Here is a 16,569-nt window from a genome sequence, read left to right on the forward strand (position 1 = left end):
TTAAAGTTACTCCCAATTTTACTCTATTCTAAATAATGCTGACAATGAACCCTAAGAGTGGTTGAATTAAAGAAAATGAAATGAAAGAGGGAGTCAGAAACCGTGAAGCCGTTAGGGCTGCCTGGGGAGGTCTGCAGGTCTGCCCCCACCCCGCCACCCCTGCTTTTCTTCAGAGCCTGGGGGGCAAGGACACATAGGGCTGGCCTGCTTGGAGGAGGCCCTGTTTTTGTCACCCTCAAAGGGTGAGGATGTTCCACGGAAACCCCTTCTGTCACTGACCCACTGTGAAGCTCACTTGTGGAACTTCCAGTATCTTTGGCTGCTCTAAGCTGCTGCCTGGGTCATGCTGCCACTCACACCTTGAGTGTCCTTGGACAAGTTCTTTGCCTTCTTTTGGACCTCACTTTGCCCATCTGCATGATAGTGACAACTTTACTGATGAGGGCCGCTCTTGCCACTTATTGAGGGTCTGCTGTGCGGCGACATGGTGCCAGGGCGAGCTTCACGTGCATTCTCTCATTTTTTTTGCATGACATGCCTTTGAGGCATAGGGGGTGTTCTTCTCATTTTGCATGCTCAAACTGGCTCTCAGTGAGGGTAAGTAACTTGCCCAAGGTCCTCAAGCCAGGATTCAAACTCTGGTCCAAAGCCTGTGTTCATAACTGCCGTTCCATGTTCCTTCTCACCAGCTGGGGATCAGTGAGGCCCAGCCGAAATGGTGATTATAAAGGGATTCTTTAAATTGTAAACCACCCCATGTGTGGGAGGGGTTGGTACTGCTGTTATTATTTCTACATCCAGAGCAACGGTAGCTTTGGTTACATGGTTGACAATAAGTTGGAGGTTGTGGGCTGTGGCAGGATCGAGGGGGAAGAGCACGGGACTGTCAGCCAGCAGATCCGGGTCCTAGTTCTGGCTCTGCCTGAACTGACTGACTGGCTTCGTGACCTTGTCCAGCCAAGCCAGCCTGGGGAATGAGCCCATCTGCCCTGTGTGGCCCTTGTGCAGCTCAAATGAGACAAAGCCTGGAAGACAGCCAGCTCATCCCCTGGCTTTCAGAGAATGCCCCGCTACGGGGAGGTCTCTGTCTGCCTCTGCAGTCATCAGTGTGGTCCAGGCGGGAGGCAGTTCTCTTTTCTGATGCCGTTACTCTGCAGTCCTGGGCATGTCATGTGGTCCCCAGCCCACAACTGCACATTCAGCCTGTGGCTCCGCGGTGGCACGTGAACCCTTTGGGCAAGAAGCCAGTGCTGATGGGTGGCAGCCTCTTCACTTTGCTTGGTTTTATTTAATGCGGTGCTCTCTCCCCACTGCCTTGTACAGACCTGAGCAGCCGTATGAACAACTGCGGGTCCAGCTCCCATTTGAGCCCTGCTGCCTCTGTCAGGGGCTCCTGAGCCTTGGCCAGGAGGGCGGCACAGGGCCCCAGAGGCAGCTGTCTCAGCCTGTGCCCTCCTCCCTCGTGGCAGGCAGACATTTCATTCATGTCCACCCAGAGATTGTCACTCTGGGAAGTGAACGCTCTGTGCTGAGGAAATCCCCGTAGGAAGGAACATCATCTCTAGAGGGGAAAGAGTAAGTCTTAGACTTGTCCTCCCTGTCTCTTTTCTTTTAGTTCTTTTCCTTTTCTGTTCTGACTCCAAAAGTAATACATGTTCGTAGTAGAAAAATTGTGAGACCCAGAAGAACCCCCTAAAAAGTCGAAAAAGAGAAGTGTGTAATTCCTTCTCTAAGGGAGTGCTATTGTTCACACTTCAACCTTCTGGCTTAATGCTCAAGATGAGAATATCTACTATTTCTTGAGTACTAACTCTGGGTTTTGGTATGTGTTAAGTGCTTTATGGGCATGATCTGGTTCAGTTTTCACAGTACCCTGTGAAATAGGCAAGATTATCATCATGAACTTTACAGATGAAGACACTGAAGCCCAGAGAGGTTAAGAGAACTGTTCAAGGTCTCCTTGTCTCCCATTTTATCCCTGACCACTAGATGATACTACCTTTTCCCAATTTCTCCTCCCGTCCCTCTCTAACTCATGTATTTAGAAGTGCATCTGTCAGATTCTGGCAGAAAACAGAATTCCACTCAGATGGTTACACTAAGGAGATGTGAATAAAGGTGTGGGTGGGGTTAAGGGAATACCCACAAAGTAACAGTGACAGAAGCTGTTTTCACCCTTCTGCCTGAATGAGCAGAGGGAGGGAACAGTATTACCAGAAATCAGTGATGGCTGCAGACGCCTGGGTGGCTTAGTCGGTTAAGCGTCCGACTTTCGCTTAGGTCATGATCTCGCGGTTCGTGGGTTCGAGCCCCGCGTCGGGCTCTGTGCTGACTGCCGGCTCAGAGCCTGGAGCCTGTTTCAGATTCTGTGTCTCCCTCTCTCTCTGACCCTCCCCTGCTCACTCTGTCTCTCTCTCTCTCTCTCTCTCTCTCCTAGAAATAAATAAAAATATTGAAAAAAAAAAAGAAATCAGTGATGGCTGGACTTGTACAAGGAGCTGGCACAGAGGGGCTCAGCTGCCACCAGAACCACAGGGAGGGAAATCGGAAAGATGTTCCTCAACTTCCCATTGGCCTGTAACTCATGCCTCCCATTGGCCAAACCCGACTAGAAGTCAGTTGGCAAGGAAGCTCAGTCCAAGGAGTCAGCTTCCTCCTTCCCTGAGCAAGGCATAGATCTGGAGGTGCTTAGGAGACATGGTTGGAAGGGGATAGGGGAGATGTGCCCCAAGTTCTCCAAAAGAAAGAAGTTATCTTGGTAACTGTGATTATTGAAAACATCATTCAAAACAGAAATCTCACTTGCTGCCTGGCATTCTCTTGACATTTTGGTGTCTTCCACACTATTCATCTCTCTCTCTCTCTCTCTCTCTCTCCTCCTTCCTTCCATTAGTTCCTACCTGGTTCAGAATTCCAAAGAATGCCTGGGCAAAAGCCACAGGTGTGCAAGATTTAGAAGAGAGCCTTATTGGCTAGGGAGTCATTGTCATGACCATAGGTACACATGGCTCTACGGGCCCTCATGATGTTCTACTTCTGTGCACATGCGTGTGAAGACGTGCTTCTGGTATATATCATCAGCATCTATAATATGGTCTTCCTAAAACATTTGACTTCAACTTTTGTATCTGAAAGTCCTTGGTTCTCTGTAATGTCCATTGTCTACATGACTGTGCTCTGAAGTGAGGGGACAGGGGCTCTCATCCCTGTTTGGCAGATGAGGAAGCTGATGCTGACAAAGGGTGAAGTAACTTGCCCAAGGCCTTTCAGATAGGAAGTGGCAGAACTGAAGCAAAACACACTGGTCCTGACTCTGAACTCAGCTCTTCCCAGTATATTTGTCTTTCACTCTTGGGAAGTTTTTCCTTAGCCATCCTCACCCCTTGGAGAAATTAGTACTCCTCAGCACCCCTGAGGCTCTTAAAATGCCATGGAGTGGGAGGAACTTTGGAGTCAGAGAGACCTGGCACGGTCTTATGACCTTGGGCAAATCAGCATACCTCTTTGGGCCTGTGTGTTCTCATCAGTAAAATAAGGATGATAATATCAGGAGTTTGGATGGAAAAGTAGGTGCTTAAGGTCTAATAAGTCATCAGGACAGGCTGGCTGGCTGGTAGCCACAGACTCCCGAGGTGAATGCAGCCCAGGTCTCTGTCCTCAGTGGGGTAGACTTAAAACTCGTCTTGTTGGTGTTTCATCTACCCATCACCCATTTGTCCATCTACCCATCCTTCTGACACCAGACCCCCTGGATTTCAATTCTGGCACTGCCATGCACTAGTGTATGATCTTGGGCAAGTGTCTTAACTTCCCAGTGCTCCAACTTCTTCTTTTATAAAATAGAGATAATAAAAGTACCTAATATAGTTTATTGTGAAGGTTAAAAGAGTTAGTTGATAAAAAGTGCTTAGGCCAGTGCCTGGCATATAGCAAACTCTATAAATGTTAGCTTTGTTGGTATTTGTCAAGAATTATGCTCAGTCCTGGGGGTAATGGCAAATGAGACAGATAAATTTTTGTCTTTATGGAACTGATATTCTAGAGGAATAGAAACAAATAAGTAAAAAGAAATACATTTCATTTGTGATAGTTGCTATGGAAAAAAAACAAAAAAACAACCCACCCCAGCATGGTTGCTTAATGGGTACAGTGTTTCTGTTTAGGGTAATGAAAATTTTTGGAAATAGATAGTGGCGATTGATTGTTGTACAAGGTTATGGTTGTAATTCACATCATGGAATAGTTACACTTAAAAATGGTTAAAATGGCAAAAACAAAACAAAATAAAACCAAGCCCCAAATCCAGCATGCTCTCACCAAAATTAAAGGGAAAGACCCACTTAGACAGAGGGGTCAAGGGATGCATGGATTGAAGTCTGAAGGATGAGAGCTGCCATGCCAAGAGATGGGACAAGCCCATTGTCCACACAGAGGGACCGTTAGGGCAAAGCCCCACAGCAGGAGCTAGCCTCTTGTGGTTGAGGAGCAGACAGAAAGCCAGTATGACAGGCTCACAGTGATGGTGGAGCTGATGCAGGGGCCATTAGCAGGGACCTTTAACTTTGATAAGAACTTTGTGTTTTATTTTGATGGTTACTCATGGAAGGTTTTAAGGAGGTCATCCAAGAAAATGGACAGCATAGGAAATACAGCCAACGGTGTCGTAATAGTGTTGTATGGTGACTGATGGTAGCTATGCCCATGGGGAGCATAGTGACGTGTGGACTTGTCCATTCGTTGTATTGTGAAACGAAGGTAACGTTGTGTGTCACCTATCACTTGAATTTTAAAAAATGAGGACATCCTCCAGATGGGCTTAGAAAAGATTCCTGTGGCTGTTTGGAAGAGAATAAACCCTAGGAGGGCTCAAGCGGCCGCAGAGAGTCCATGAAGGAGGCTAGGCAGCCATGGGTTGCCAGTGGCTTGGGCCTGTGCTGTACCTGGGGGGATGGAGAAAAAGAACAGATCCAAGTTACTAGTTTTAGAGATGCTAATTCACACTAACCCTGGCTGTAGCTAACCTCGGCTGTGGGGTCCGATGTATAAACCGGTTGGTTCACTTTTAATGAGTTGGTGCAATTACAGGCCAAGTGGATATTGCTTTGCCTGGGCTAGGACGTCCTCTCCCAGCAGGCTGCCCAGATGGAAAGCCATAGTGCCCCTGGAGGGGGGGCCAGGGGAGCCGGCCAGTGGCTGCAACATTAAAGAGCATCAAATGCTGCCAGCCTTCTGGACTTGCCTCAGAGCGGGCTGTGCCCTTTTCCTCCAGACGGAACTGGTGTGGGCACCGTCAGCATTTACTTCGGCTGACCTTTCTCTCTTTGAATCCTGTGCATTGGGTTTTCATATGTTAGTGCTATCAAGTCTGGCCTTGCTGGCCTCTGTTTCTTTTTTAAAAAATTTTTAATGTTTATTTCATTTTGAGAGAGAGAGATAGAGCATGAGCCGGGGAGGGGCAGAGAGAGAGGGAGGCACAGAATCCAAAGCAGGGTCCAGGTTCCGAGCTGTCACCACAGAGCCCGATGCAGGGCTTGAACCCATGAGCCATGAGATCATGATCTAAGCTGAAGTTGGATGCTAACTGACTGAGCCACCCAGGCACCCCTGATCTCTGTTTCTTACCACATCTCTTTCTCCATCCATTTTGGGCTGGCACTTCTTTTTTTTTTTTTTAATGTTTATTTATTTTTGAGAGAGAAAAACAGAGCATATGTGGGGAAGAGGCAGAAAGAAAGGGAGATACAGAATCTGAAGCAGGCTCCAGGCTCTGAGCTGTCAGCTTAGAGCCTGACTCGGGACTTGAACTCACAGACCATGAGATCATGACCTGAGCTGAGTAGGATGCTTAACTGGCTGAGCCACCCAGGCGCCCCTGGGCTGGCACGTCTGAACTCCTGGTTTTCAGACCACTTCCTGCTTCTCATTACTGTTTGTGATTATACACCCTCTCAGGGTTGTTTTACTGGGGACACACCATGCTAAGTGCTCTGTCTTGTTTATTTTCCTAGCTTTCTACCACCACCCTCAGAGGGAGGGAGGAGTATCCCCATTTTACAGATGAGGTGATGGAGGCTCAGATCATTGAAGTCACTTGCCCAGGGTCACAGAGTGAGCCAGTGGTGGAGCCAGGCTTCGGGTCTGACCTAGGTCTGCTCCCTGCCCTGGTATCCTGTGAGGAGTCCATGAGGTGATGGTGTGTCAGATCCCTGACCCTGGGCCTGGCCTGCAGTGGCATTCAGGGATGGGAGTCTTGCCCTTTCCAGCAGAGTAACACTTGTGACTCTTGTAAGGCTGCCTGCTGCAACCCCCAGCTCCCTCTACTCTCCCCGTCTCCAACCTGTTCCATCTGGCAGGCTGTTTGGAGCTCACCTTTTATAGGCTTCTTGTTCTGAGGTGTCAGGATGTCAAAGCCTCCTCTCTGGCCTCTGCACAGCCCTACTCATTCCCATCTCTGGACATTTGCCCACTTGGTGACTCAGCCCAAATGCCCTCCCTGCCATGCCCATAGTTCTCCCTTTTGGCAAAACCTAACCCCACTCCCTACCCTGTAAGCCTTTCTTTGGGTACTCTAGTCATACTCCTGGATGCCAACTCCCCAGAATCTTCTAGAAGCTGAAACATATACTGACAAATCTAAGTTACATCCTGACTGGGTGTTTAACCATTTTCTCTGTGAGCATTGTGCTTCTGTGTTGTGGTGAGATCCAAGGAACCAGCACGTGTTTCCCCTGGGGCCCCCATGGTGCCCAGCGGGCTCCTGCAGTCTCTGCTGGCCTGGGCCTGGGCAGAACTGTGCCCACGTGACTGGCTGTGGCAGAAACCAAGGCCAGGTTCCCGGCTTGCTTTCTGTGACCTGTGAGAGAACCATGCTGTTATTGTTGGACTTGTCAAATAAAGAAGAATCTCATCATAGGTTTAAATAATAATGATGATGATGCTATTTTTTTAAATATCATAAACATTTTAAGCTTAAGCAGACTTTATCTCCTCATCTTGTCATGCCAAGCCCTGTGCACTGGAATATTTTATTTTTTTAACCTCTAATTTTTTTAAAATCAAGAAATCTTCAAGTGTAATAGAAAAAATGAGAACTACATTTAAACAGAAAGAAGGAAAAGTAATCTGTATTCCTGGCCTCTAAGAACAACTGTAATTAGTACTTTATTGAATATTCTGCATCTTTATATATGTATTCACCAAATAGGGTCAATCTGTACAAGCTGCTGTGGATCAAGCTTGTCCTTCAGATATTTCCATGATCTTTTACATCATGATCTTTTTTTTACTTTCTAGAAAGTGTGAGCCACCAGGCCCAGGCCGTGAGGTTGTTGGTGGGGCTCATGCCACTTGTTTGACTTCCAGCCTGTGCTTGAGTGCTTTCTCCTTCTAGCTGATTCTGTTCAAGTTTGCTTGAGGCAGCAGAGTGTGGTGGGAAGAATAATGGCGGCAGTGCTAGGATCTGGAGAGACCGGAGGCTGGATAGGTGGATGGGGAGGAGAGTGGGCGGGAGGGACCAGGGAAGATCTGTCTGCCTGTCAGTCACTCAAGTCTCTTTTGCTTGCTGAGTTTCACCTGGAAAAGGAAAGATTGAAAGACTTCACCTCCTCTCATGTGTGGTGCTGGTAGCACCAGGCATTCCCAGCCAGCAGGCTAGAGAGCTGGGCAGGGGAAGGGCTCTGCTATTTATATAAGACCGCTGTCCTGGCTGTTTGATGCGGGTCCAGGGAAGGTTCAGAGAGGACCATCTGAAACCAGACTGAAGCGAAGGGGAGGAGGAGTAGATGTGCCAGAGCCTCTGGGCTGCCTGGGCCCATGAGGGTCGTGTGGAATCTGCTTCTCACAGCAGAAAGCCTACAGCTTAGTCTGTAGATTTTTTTTTTTAATCTTTATTTTTGAGACACCACACACACACACACACACACACACACACACACACACACACACACACTGCAAGCAGGGAAGGAATAGAGAGAAAAGGAGACACAGAATCTGAAGCAGGCTCCAGGCTCTGAGCTGTCAGCACAGAGCCCAACGCAGGGCTCAAACTCTTGAACTGTGAGATCATGACCTGAGCTGAAGTTGGACACTTAACCGACTGAGCCATCCAGGTGCCCTGTAGATTTTTTTTTTTAAAGCAAAATTAAGTAGGCATTTATTTTAAGGGTTCTTCTTATAGACCTTATCTAGCTTAATGGCTGATGTCCTCAGTGCAGGCCTAGAAGAGATCTAGACCCAGGCAAACCAGTCTTATTCTGACCCTGTGACGCTGTCAGCTCTCCTGGAGCTGCTTCTATTACTTTGTGTCCTGGCACAGAGTTGACACTTGGTGTCACATAAGTGACAGAGAGCCTTTATTTAACAGTGGATTTAAGGTGAGCTATAAAGCCCAGGGTAATGACATGAGTGGAAAGCATTTCCGGGTGGGGATGAGACAGTGTGACCAAGGCCTTCCCTTCCTCCTCATCTTCCTTCTTAATAGCAGCATCAGTAACAACAAACCCTTTCATTTGTGCTACAAGCTATAGCTTACAAAGTGTGACCTGTTCAGGGCCCTGGACCTCTTGTGTGGCCTAGTGGGGCATTCAGGTCCCCTGGCCTTCTGTCCGATACCCTTTGCTGGTGCCCCCTGAATGTTGGGAGAGAAGCTGAAGAAGAGGGGAGTGTGGGGTAAGGGCTTAAAGCATGTGCATAGCACAAGGTGGGGCCAATGTCCATCTGTCTGTCTGTTCATTGGAAGCTTCCCATGGTGGATGGGTCTGGGAAGGGACCTGCCAGGTGTAATCTGGATCTTTCTCATTTAATATAATGGAGTTAGAGGGAGTCTCTAGATTCCAGGGTGAGGGTTCCTGCCCATTCCTCTTGTTCCTTGGGTTCTAGCTCCAAACTTTTTTGTTGTTGTTGTTACTGAGGATCCACTCTGACTGGGGTCAGGAATAGGTGCTTTTTTGCCACGTTTTTAAAAAACCCAATTTTTTAAAAAGTATATGTGTATATTTAAAATTATACAAGAATTCCCAAGCACATAAAGTAAAAAATGAAGTTCTTTTTCTTCTCTCACCCCATGGAACTCCCACTTTTTCCTTTATTCATTTCTCAATTATTAACCTGTCTGAACAGTTTGGTCAGTACCCTTTCAGATCTTTCACTATATGTGTATAAACACAGAGGTATTGTTGAGGTTATTGTTTTGTTTTGTTTTTAAATATAAAAATGGGACTGTGCCATTCTCTCTCTTTTCCTCTCCTTGCAGTTTGCTTTTTCCAACAGAATATCTGGGCAATAGGTCCTTGATTCTCTGAAATTTCATTTCCTGCTCCAAGGGGAAAAGGGTAAGAGCAGCCTCCCTGCTCGAAGATAATTTCTCTAAGTCCCTTGCTTCCTGGGTGAGTCCTAGTAAGATGAAGTGACTGCCTCGTTTGTGGCAGACTCAGGGACTTCGCTTGGTTCTCCAGACCTTTACATAATCAGGGCTATGCGTTTTTGTAATGGTGCCCTCCTGTCTATCCCTTGAGATCCGTTCTGTCAACATCCCTGTGGAGGGAGCAGTGCAGGAATTATTGAGGCCTGGGACATGAAGAGCCTTGCTCTAAATCAGAGAATTCTATATGCTGGCAAGGATGTGGAGAAACGGGCACCCTCCTACACTGTTGGTGGGAATGTAAACTGGTACAGTCCCTCTGGAAAACAGTGTGGAGGTTCCTAAGGAAACTAACAATAGAACTCCCCTATGACCCAGCAATAGCACTGCTAGGAATTTACCCAAGGGATACAGGAGTGCTGATGCATAGGAGCACATGTACCCCAATGTTCGTAGCAGCACTCTCCACAATAGCTAAAACATGGAAAGAGCCTAAGTGTCCATCAATGGACGAATGGATCAAGAAGATGTGGTTTATCTATACCATGGAATACTACATGGCAATGAGAAACAATGAAATCTGGCCATGTGTAGCAACATGGATGGACCTTGAGGGTGTTATGCTGAGCGAAATAAGGCAGGCAGAGAAGGACAAATATCATATGTTTGCACGTATAGGAGGATTAGGAGGAACTTGACGGAGGAACAAGGAGGAGAAAAAGGGAAATGGTGGGGGAAAGAAAGAGAATCAAACCATGAGAGACTCTTGAATGCTGACCCAAACTGAGGACTGATGGATGTGGGGGGGAGGAGGGATGGGCATAGAGGAGGACACTTGTGGGGATGAGCACTGAGTGTTCTGTGGAAACTAATTTGACAATAAACTGTTTGTAAAATATATATATATATATAAACTCAGTAAAAAAAAAAAAAGAGCCTTGCTCTGAGTCTGTGCCGGAAGGGCCCGGAGCCCAGGGCTCTTTTGGTTGAGTTCAGTTTATCCACCGTTTATTGAGCGGCTACTGTGTGCCAGGTGCTCCGGTTGGAGAGACAGCCTGGCTGAGGGTCTGCCTGGAGGGGGTCACTGACTGTCCTTTGTGCTCTTGGCAGAGTGGGGTTCCCTGGAGAGACTCTCATTGCCCCGAAGAAGGGCCCCATTCTAGAATTGGGCCAAGAGACAGGAGGCATCCCCGAGGAGTTATATGGTCGCTAGAGCGGGAGGGAGTCTGTGACCTTGGCTGCGGCCAGTAACCCCTGACTTCTGCTCTCTCCCCATCCCTACTTCCTGTCTCTCCCTGCCTCCCTCCTTCCTTCTCTTTGTGGCTCTTTGTCCATTTGTCTCCATCTGTCTCTCTCCATGTGTGGTTCCTGTCCTCTCTCTCTGTTCTGTCACCCCATCACTGTCCCTTTCCCCTGTCATGTGCTCTCCTCCGTGCAAATGCAGGCGTGCTGGTCACCATGACAACAGAGACAGGCCCCGATTCTGAGGTGAAGAAGGCTCAGGAGGAGGCCCCACAGCAGCCTGAGGCGGCCGCTGCTGCAACCACCCCTGTGACCCCTGCAGGCCACGGCCACCCCGAGGCCAACTCCAATGAGAAGCACCCGCTCCAGCAGGACACTCGGCCTGCTGAACAGGTGTGTGCCTGAGAGCATGGGGATCCCTCTTCCTGCCCAGCAGGAATCCAGGGCCAGTTCTTAGTGGGGAGGGAAGAAGGACACTGAGAATTATTATTGACCTGCTATATGCCAAGCACTGTACTAGCCTAGGAGGATCATGTTCACTTTTATATTTAATTCTCCCAAACCTAGAGTGTGTGTATACATATACATATACATGCACATGTATATATATGTAGACACATACATATATGTATTTATATATACACACACATACGCATATACGTATACGTATATACATATAATATATACACATTTTAATTAAGTTAGCACTATACCCAACATGGGGCTTGAGCTCATGACCCTGAGATCAAGAGTCAAATGCTCTACTGACTGAGCCAGCTGTGCACACCTAAGAGAATTATTAACTGTCGCATTTTACGCTTGGGGAAGTGGTGGCTCAGTGGATGAAATGAGTTATCCAGAGTCACGTTGTTGTACAGTGACAGATGGATGTAAAATCTAGCTCTGTTTTCCAAAACATGTGTTCTTTCAGCCTTATTTTCCTACCCCCTGAAACTGTCCATTCTAGCCTGGCAAGCCCAGTATGACCCCAGAGCAAAATCTATGACCCTGAAGGGACAAAGGACCTGCTGAATTATCTAGCCAATGAATTCACACCCCCCTTCACTCACGACAGGCCAAGAGAGCAAGAACGTGGCCAAGGTCATTGAGGCCATTGGTGGCAGTTAGGACTAGCTGGCATTAGGTCATTCCACAAGCTCTCAGCTTCATGCTAGACCAGTGGCAGTCTGATAAGGAGGAGGCCAAATGGATGCTCTGATAACTCATGTGCTGTTTTAGGGAGATCGGGCAGCCCTGGCCACCGGCTTTGGTTCTGTGGGATGCCTCCCACCACCTGAGGAAGTGGACCCCTTCCATGAGTCAACCCTTTGCATGTAGAAGCCCTGGCTCTCCTCCTGCATATACCTACCATAGGTGCTGGTCACCCTGGGGGTCTTGGAGGGCAGTGGCTCTCATTTTGGGGACCATCTTAGCCCCAGCTGCTGTATCCTTACTGTGTCTCGTTTGGATGAAAGGCTACGGTCTCCAGCTCACTGACCAAACTTTTCCCCTGGTTGGACCTACAGAGCCTAGACATGGAGGAGAAGGGCTATGGGGAGGCTGATGGCCTGTCAGAGAGGACCACGCCCAGCAGAGCCCAGAAATCACCCCAGAAGATTGCCAAGAAGTACAAGAGTGCCATCTGCCGAATCACTCTGCTTGATGCCTCTGAGTACGAGTGTGAGGTGGAGGTAGGGAGCACCCCCCACCATGTGCCCTGCCCTAGCCGACTGGCCCCAGAGCCAGGGCAGGCTTCTGTGTACACTCAGCCTGGGCCAAGCCAGAGAGCATCCATTCTTCATGGAGTCCTGGACTGACTGCAGCATCCCGGAGAGATGACCTGGCCAGCCCTCCTTTGTACAGATGGTGGCACCGAGGCCCGGAGAGGGCTGTTACGATTGCAAATAGAATTAGACGGGACACAGGGCTGGCACCTCCCCTCTCGGGGAGGGAGGGGCTGTACTTTGGCAAGGAGTCCCCATCATCCAAGGGCTGATCTCTAGCCCAGTAGGCCTGTGGACTGGACTCTTCAGTCTCACCTAGCAGACACTAGTGTTTCAACTAGAGTCATTTTATGTTTTTATTAGATGGAGAGAGGGGCTTCCTTTGTGAATGCTCCTCTCCAGGGCACCAGGACAGACCAGTCACTTGAAGTTCCATGGCATAGGTATCCCCAGGCATGGAGAGGCTGCCCCTGGCTTCCTCACCCAGGCCATGTAGAAACCCTGTGGCATGATCCAGTCCCACAGTGGGTGGGCAGGGCAGACACCTCCTGTCTAGGGTCAGCCCTCCTGGTCTCACATTTGTCATCTCCCTTTCCTGTATAGGCTAGGACTTCCACCCTAATTCTGAGCTCTTAACCTCCCCTTAGAGGGTCCCACCCCAGTCTGGGCACCATTCCTGGCCCTCTCCAGGTGTGTGGGAGAGTCCAGCGGGTGGCTTTACTGCTGAGAGTTACAAGAATCACCTCCCTTTTTGCCCGGTGCCCCCTGGTCTTAAGGGATGCAACTTATTTCTGGGCCCTAATAGACTGGGTCCCTCTTCTCTGCAGGGTTGTTTTTATTTTTATTTGTTTTTTTTGTTTTGTTTTTTTAATGTTTATTTCTTCTATAGAGGGATTACAAGGTGAACATCTTGCCTATTCCTGGGCAAAAGAAAGGGATATATTCCGCCTGTTCTCTCCTACCCACACTGGGCCCGAGATGCAGTTTCAGCTTGTCCCGCGAGAGCGTGGAGGGTTTGGTTGAGACCAGGTCCATTCTGTCTGAAGGACTCTTCCAGGCTCAGGAATCCCTTAGCTTCCCCAAACTACTCTCCACAGTTAGGCCCGGCCCCAGTCCCCTGGTGACCTAGCCAGACCGTGCAGGGACCTCACCCTCTCTCTGGAGTCCCCTCCCTCTTTGGATAGTGACTGATTCATGTTATCCCAGCCTGTAATCCCTTTACTGGTGTTCATCTGTGGGTTTGGAGTACCCAGCCAGGTTCTGGGCTTTGTCCTTCTTTCTTTCTTTCTTTCTATCTATCTATCTATTTATCTATCTATCTATCTATCTATCTATCTATTTCTGAGAGAGAGAGAGAGAGAGAGAGAGAGAGAGAGAGAGAGAGAGACAGTGTGAGCAGGGGAGGGTCAGAGAGAGAGGGAGACACAGAATCTGAAGTAGGCTACAGGCTCTGAGCTAGCTGTCAGCACGGAGCCTGACGCGGGGCTCAAATCCACGAACTGTGAGATCATGACCTGAGCTGAAGTCGGACGCTTAACCAACTGAGCCACCCAGGCGTCCCTGGGCTTTGTCCTTCTGAATCCTCAGGCCCACATGGTGGTTCAGAGATTTACTGAGCCTGGTTGTGTGGGAGTGGCGGGAAGAGGTGGCTCACACAGTGCTGCTCCCAGCTGAGGCTGCTGTAGGCCTGAGAGCCCCTAGAAAAACCTTACTTGCTGCCTGGGTAGAGGGTGGCATTCCAGGCTGGGCTGCCCTGGATGTCACTCAGACTTAGTGTAAGGGGGGTGGGGGGCAGGGAAAGAGTCACACTGTGACCCTGAGTCCTAGACCCTCCCTTTCTCCCCTGCCTGTGTCCCTTGTATTTCAGGTGACTTTTCTCTTCCTCTTACATCTACAGCTTGGACTTTGGCTTTTCCGTTCCTTGGGTCAAAGTTAGCCTTCTTCTCTTAATTTCTGTAAAGGAAGAAGAATCAATCACCTCCACCCCCACTCCCCAAAGCAGGCCTAAGGTCTAGGAGGACCCCAGCAGGGCTTGGGAAGAAGGTAGTTGGTGAGCTGGGCGTTAGTGTCACAGGATCTGGTAGAACTTGGGGAGCAGTGCCAGGTGGGTGGCAGGAGTGCTGAGGTCATCTTCAGATGCTGGAAGGCTCTTCGGAGTTTTCAAGTCTGCCCTGGTGGAGCCCCACCTCAGGATGTGTCCTGGCCTCACAGCAGCTCTGCTCTCTTCTTCAGAAACATGGCCGGGGCCAGGTGCTGTTTGACCTGGTCTGTGAGCACCTCAACCTCCTGGAGAAGGACTACTTCGGCCTGACCTTCTGTGATGCCGACAGCCAGAAGGTACCTGTGCTGGCAAGCAGGGCGCTGTGAGGGGTTTGGGGGTGGGGTGGGGACCTCTTCTCTTAGGCACCCCCCCCCCCACATAGTTCTGCCTTCCATCAGTCCTCAGATTCTCATTAGGTGCCTTCTGTTTGCATGCACCCAAGGTTCAGCCAGCCCTTTCTGTCTCAGTTCTCTGTCTCTACCCCTCCCACCAAGTCCTTTCTTGGGGACCTGCAAGTCACCCCCCAGGTGCATATCTGGAGAGCCATGGCCTGGCTTCCTGGGGAACCTGAGACACTTACCCGGGCACCTCTTTCACACCCTTGGGAGGCTCCTGTCTGAGTTTCCTCCTTCCCACCAGTCCCACTGCAGCTGCACAGACCTGGCCACCCCGCTGTCTCAGGGCAATGTCAGTCCTGCATCCAGGGTCCCAAGCCCGGTGGTGAATCCATATCTCATTCCCTCACTTTCCAGGTCCAAAGGGCCTGGACCGCCCAGTCTGGAAAGGGTGTTCCCCATCAGGGACTGTTGACAGGCTGTTTCAGGATGTCTCTCTCTCCTAGCCCTGTCTGGCCCTCTCCCCATCTTCTCTCTAAAGAACCCTATCTTCTCTTTCAGAACTGGCTGGACCCCTCCAAGGAAATCAAGAAGCAGATCCGGAGTGAGTGGCTCATCACGGTTGGGGATTTTGTGGGAGGGTGGGTGGGGTCTCCAGGCCACAGGGGCTCCAGCTGTGTGGCTCCCTCCTACGTGGGGAAGAGGGTCCAGACCCAGGAGTTCATTTGCGCTGCACAGCACATCTTAGGGAAGGCCCGGCATTGCCTTATAAATGAAAACCTGAGGCAGGCACGAGAGGAATGACCGTCTAGAGTCACACAGCAGGTTAGCGGAGGAAACGTTGATGCCTTCTGGATGACAGCCCTGGAAGGGACCTGTAGAATCATCTAGGACAAGGGGACAAACTGACGGCCTGAAAACAGCTTCACTCCTGTCTAGGGCTGGTGTAAACTCCTATGGTCAGTGGCCCTTGACTCAGCTCAGAATCCTCATCCAGACAGCACTGCAGACCACTGTCACCTGATGGGAGTTAACATATTAGAGAAAAGCTAGGCCTGCCCTGCTCCGGGCCAGCTTTCATATTTGATGATAGATGGCTGAGGCCCAGAGAGAGACAGTTGCTTACCTAAGGTCACAGAGTGAACTATTGGCCAGTCCAGGTCTTTAGCCCTGGCCTCCCAACACCATCCTGCTCTCTTTTCAAGGCCTGGGGTGAAGAGACAACCTGTCCTTTCTGGCCCAGAGAGGAAGGGCATATTGGGAGGGGTGGAGCAGCCTTCTAATGGCAGAAGGGAAGAGGTAGGTGCTCAATCAGGGGGCATGCAGTAGGTGGAGACCTGGAGCCCAGAAGCAGAGATGCCTCCACTGGGAGCCCCTCCCCCTTGGCTGTGCTTGGACTCCCAGGTCCCTGGGGCTGGAAAGCAGAGCCTGTTGCCATGACAGCAGGCAGCTGGGCCCAGGGATGCCAGCTGACTCTCCGGGAGGGGCTGGAGGGATTCTTCCTGTAGGCTCCTGTCAGTTGAAGACAAAGAGGCAGGCACACGGACAGAGCATGCTCCTCTGGGGCTGACAGAGTCCTAGGCCTGGGCTTCGGGCTGTCCCTAGGAGTCCCAGCCCAGCTGGGAGGCCTGCCTCTCATGCCTGAAGGAATTGGAACACATACAGGCAGCCGAGTGTGCCCTGTTAGAGGAGGACCGGGAGCTTGCAAAGGAGAGGCTGAAGACAGAATCATTGGAGCTCAGCGTCTTTCCCCAGAGCAGGGAGTCAGCTGGTCCCCCATCTCTGCAGCCCCGGCCAGCACGGCCCAGGCCTCGTGAGTGGTTGCCGCTCCTGGCCACCTCAGGTCATGGAGGAGCAGTTCTGCCTCTT

At 49.9% G+C, this 16,569-nt stretch overlaps 1 protein-coding gene across 16 annotated transcripts in view; it reads left to right on the forward strand.

Annotated features, from left to right (window-relative positions):
- The window catches only part of EPB41L1 (erythrocyte membrane protein band 4.1 like 1), a 127,675-nt gene that overhangs the window by 61,229 nt on the left and 49,877 nt on the right, over positions 1–16,569 (forward strand). For all 16 annotated transcript variants that reach the window (XM_039227095.1, XM_039227098.1, XM_039227094.1 and 13 more), the window contains 4 exons: positions 10,803–10,993; positions 12,127–12,291; positions 14,557–14,661; positions 15,262–15,304. In XM_039227095.1, coding sequence (XP_039083026.1) covers positions 10,817–10,993; positions 12,127–12,291; positions 14,557–14,661; positions 15,262–15,304 — 490 coding nt within the window. In that variant the 5' untranslated portion in view covers positions 10,803–10,816. The remainder of the gene's footprint in view (positions 1–10,802; positions 10,994–12,126; positions 12,292–14,556; positions 14,662–15,261; positions 15,305–16,569) is intronic.

This window comes from Hyaena hyaena, unplaced genomic scaffold, assembly GCF_003009895.1.
Source record: "Hyaena hyaena isolate Hyena2069 unplaced genomic scaffold, ASM300989v1 scaffold_25, whole genome shotgun sequence".
NCBI classification, from domain to species: Eukaryota; Metazoa; Chordata; class Mammalia; order Carnivora; family Hyaenidae; genus Hyaena; species Hyaena hyaena.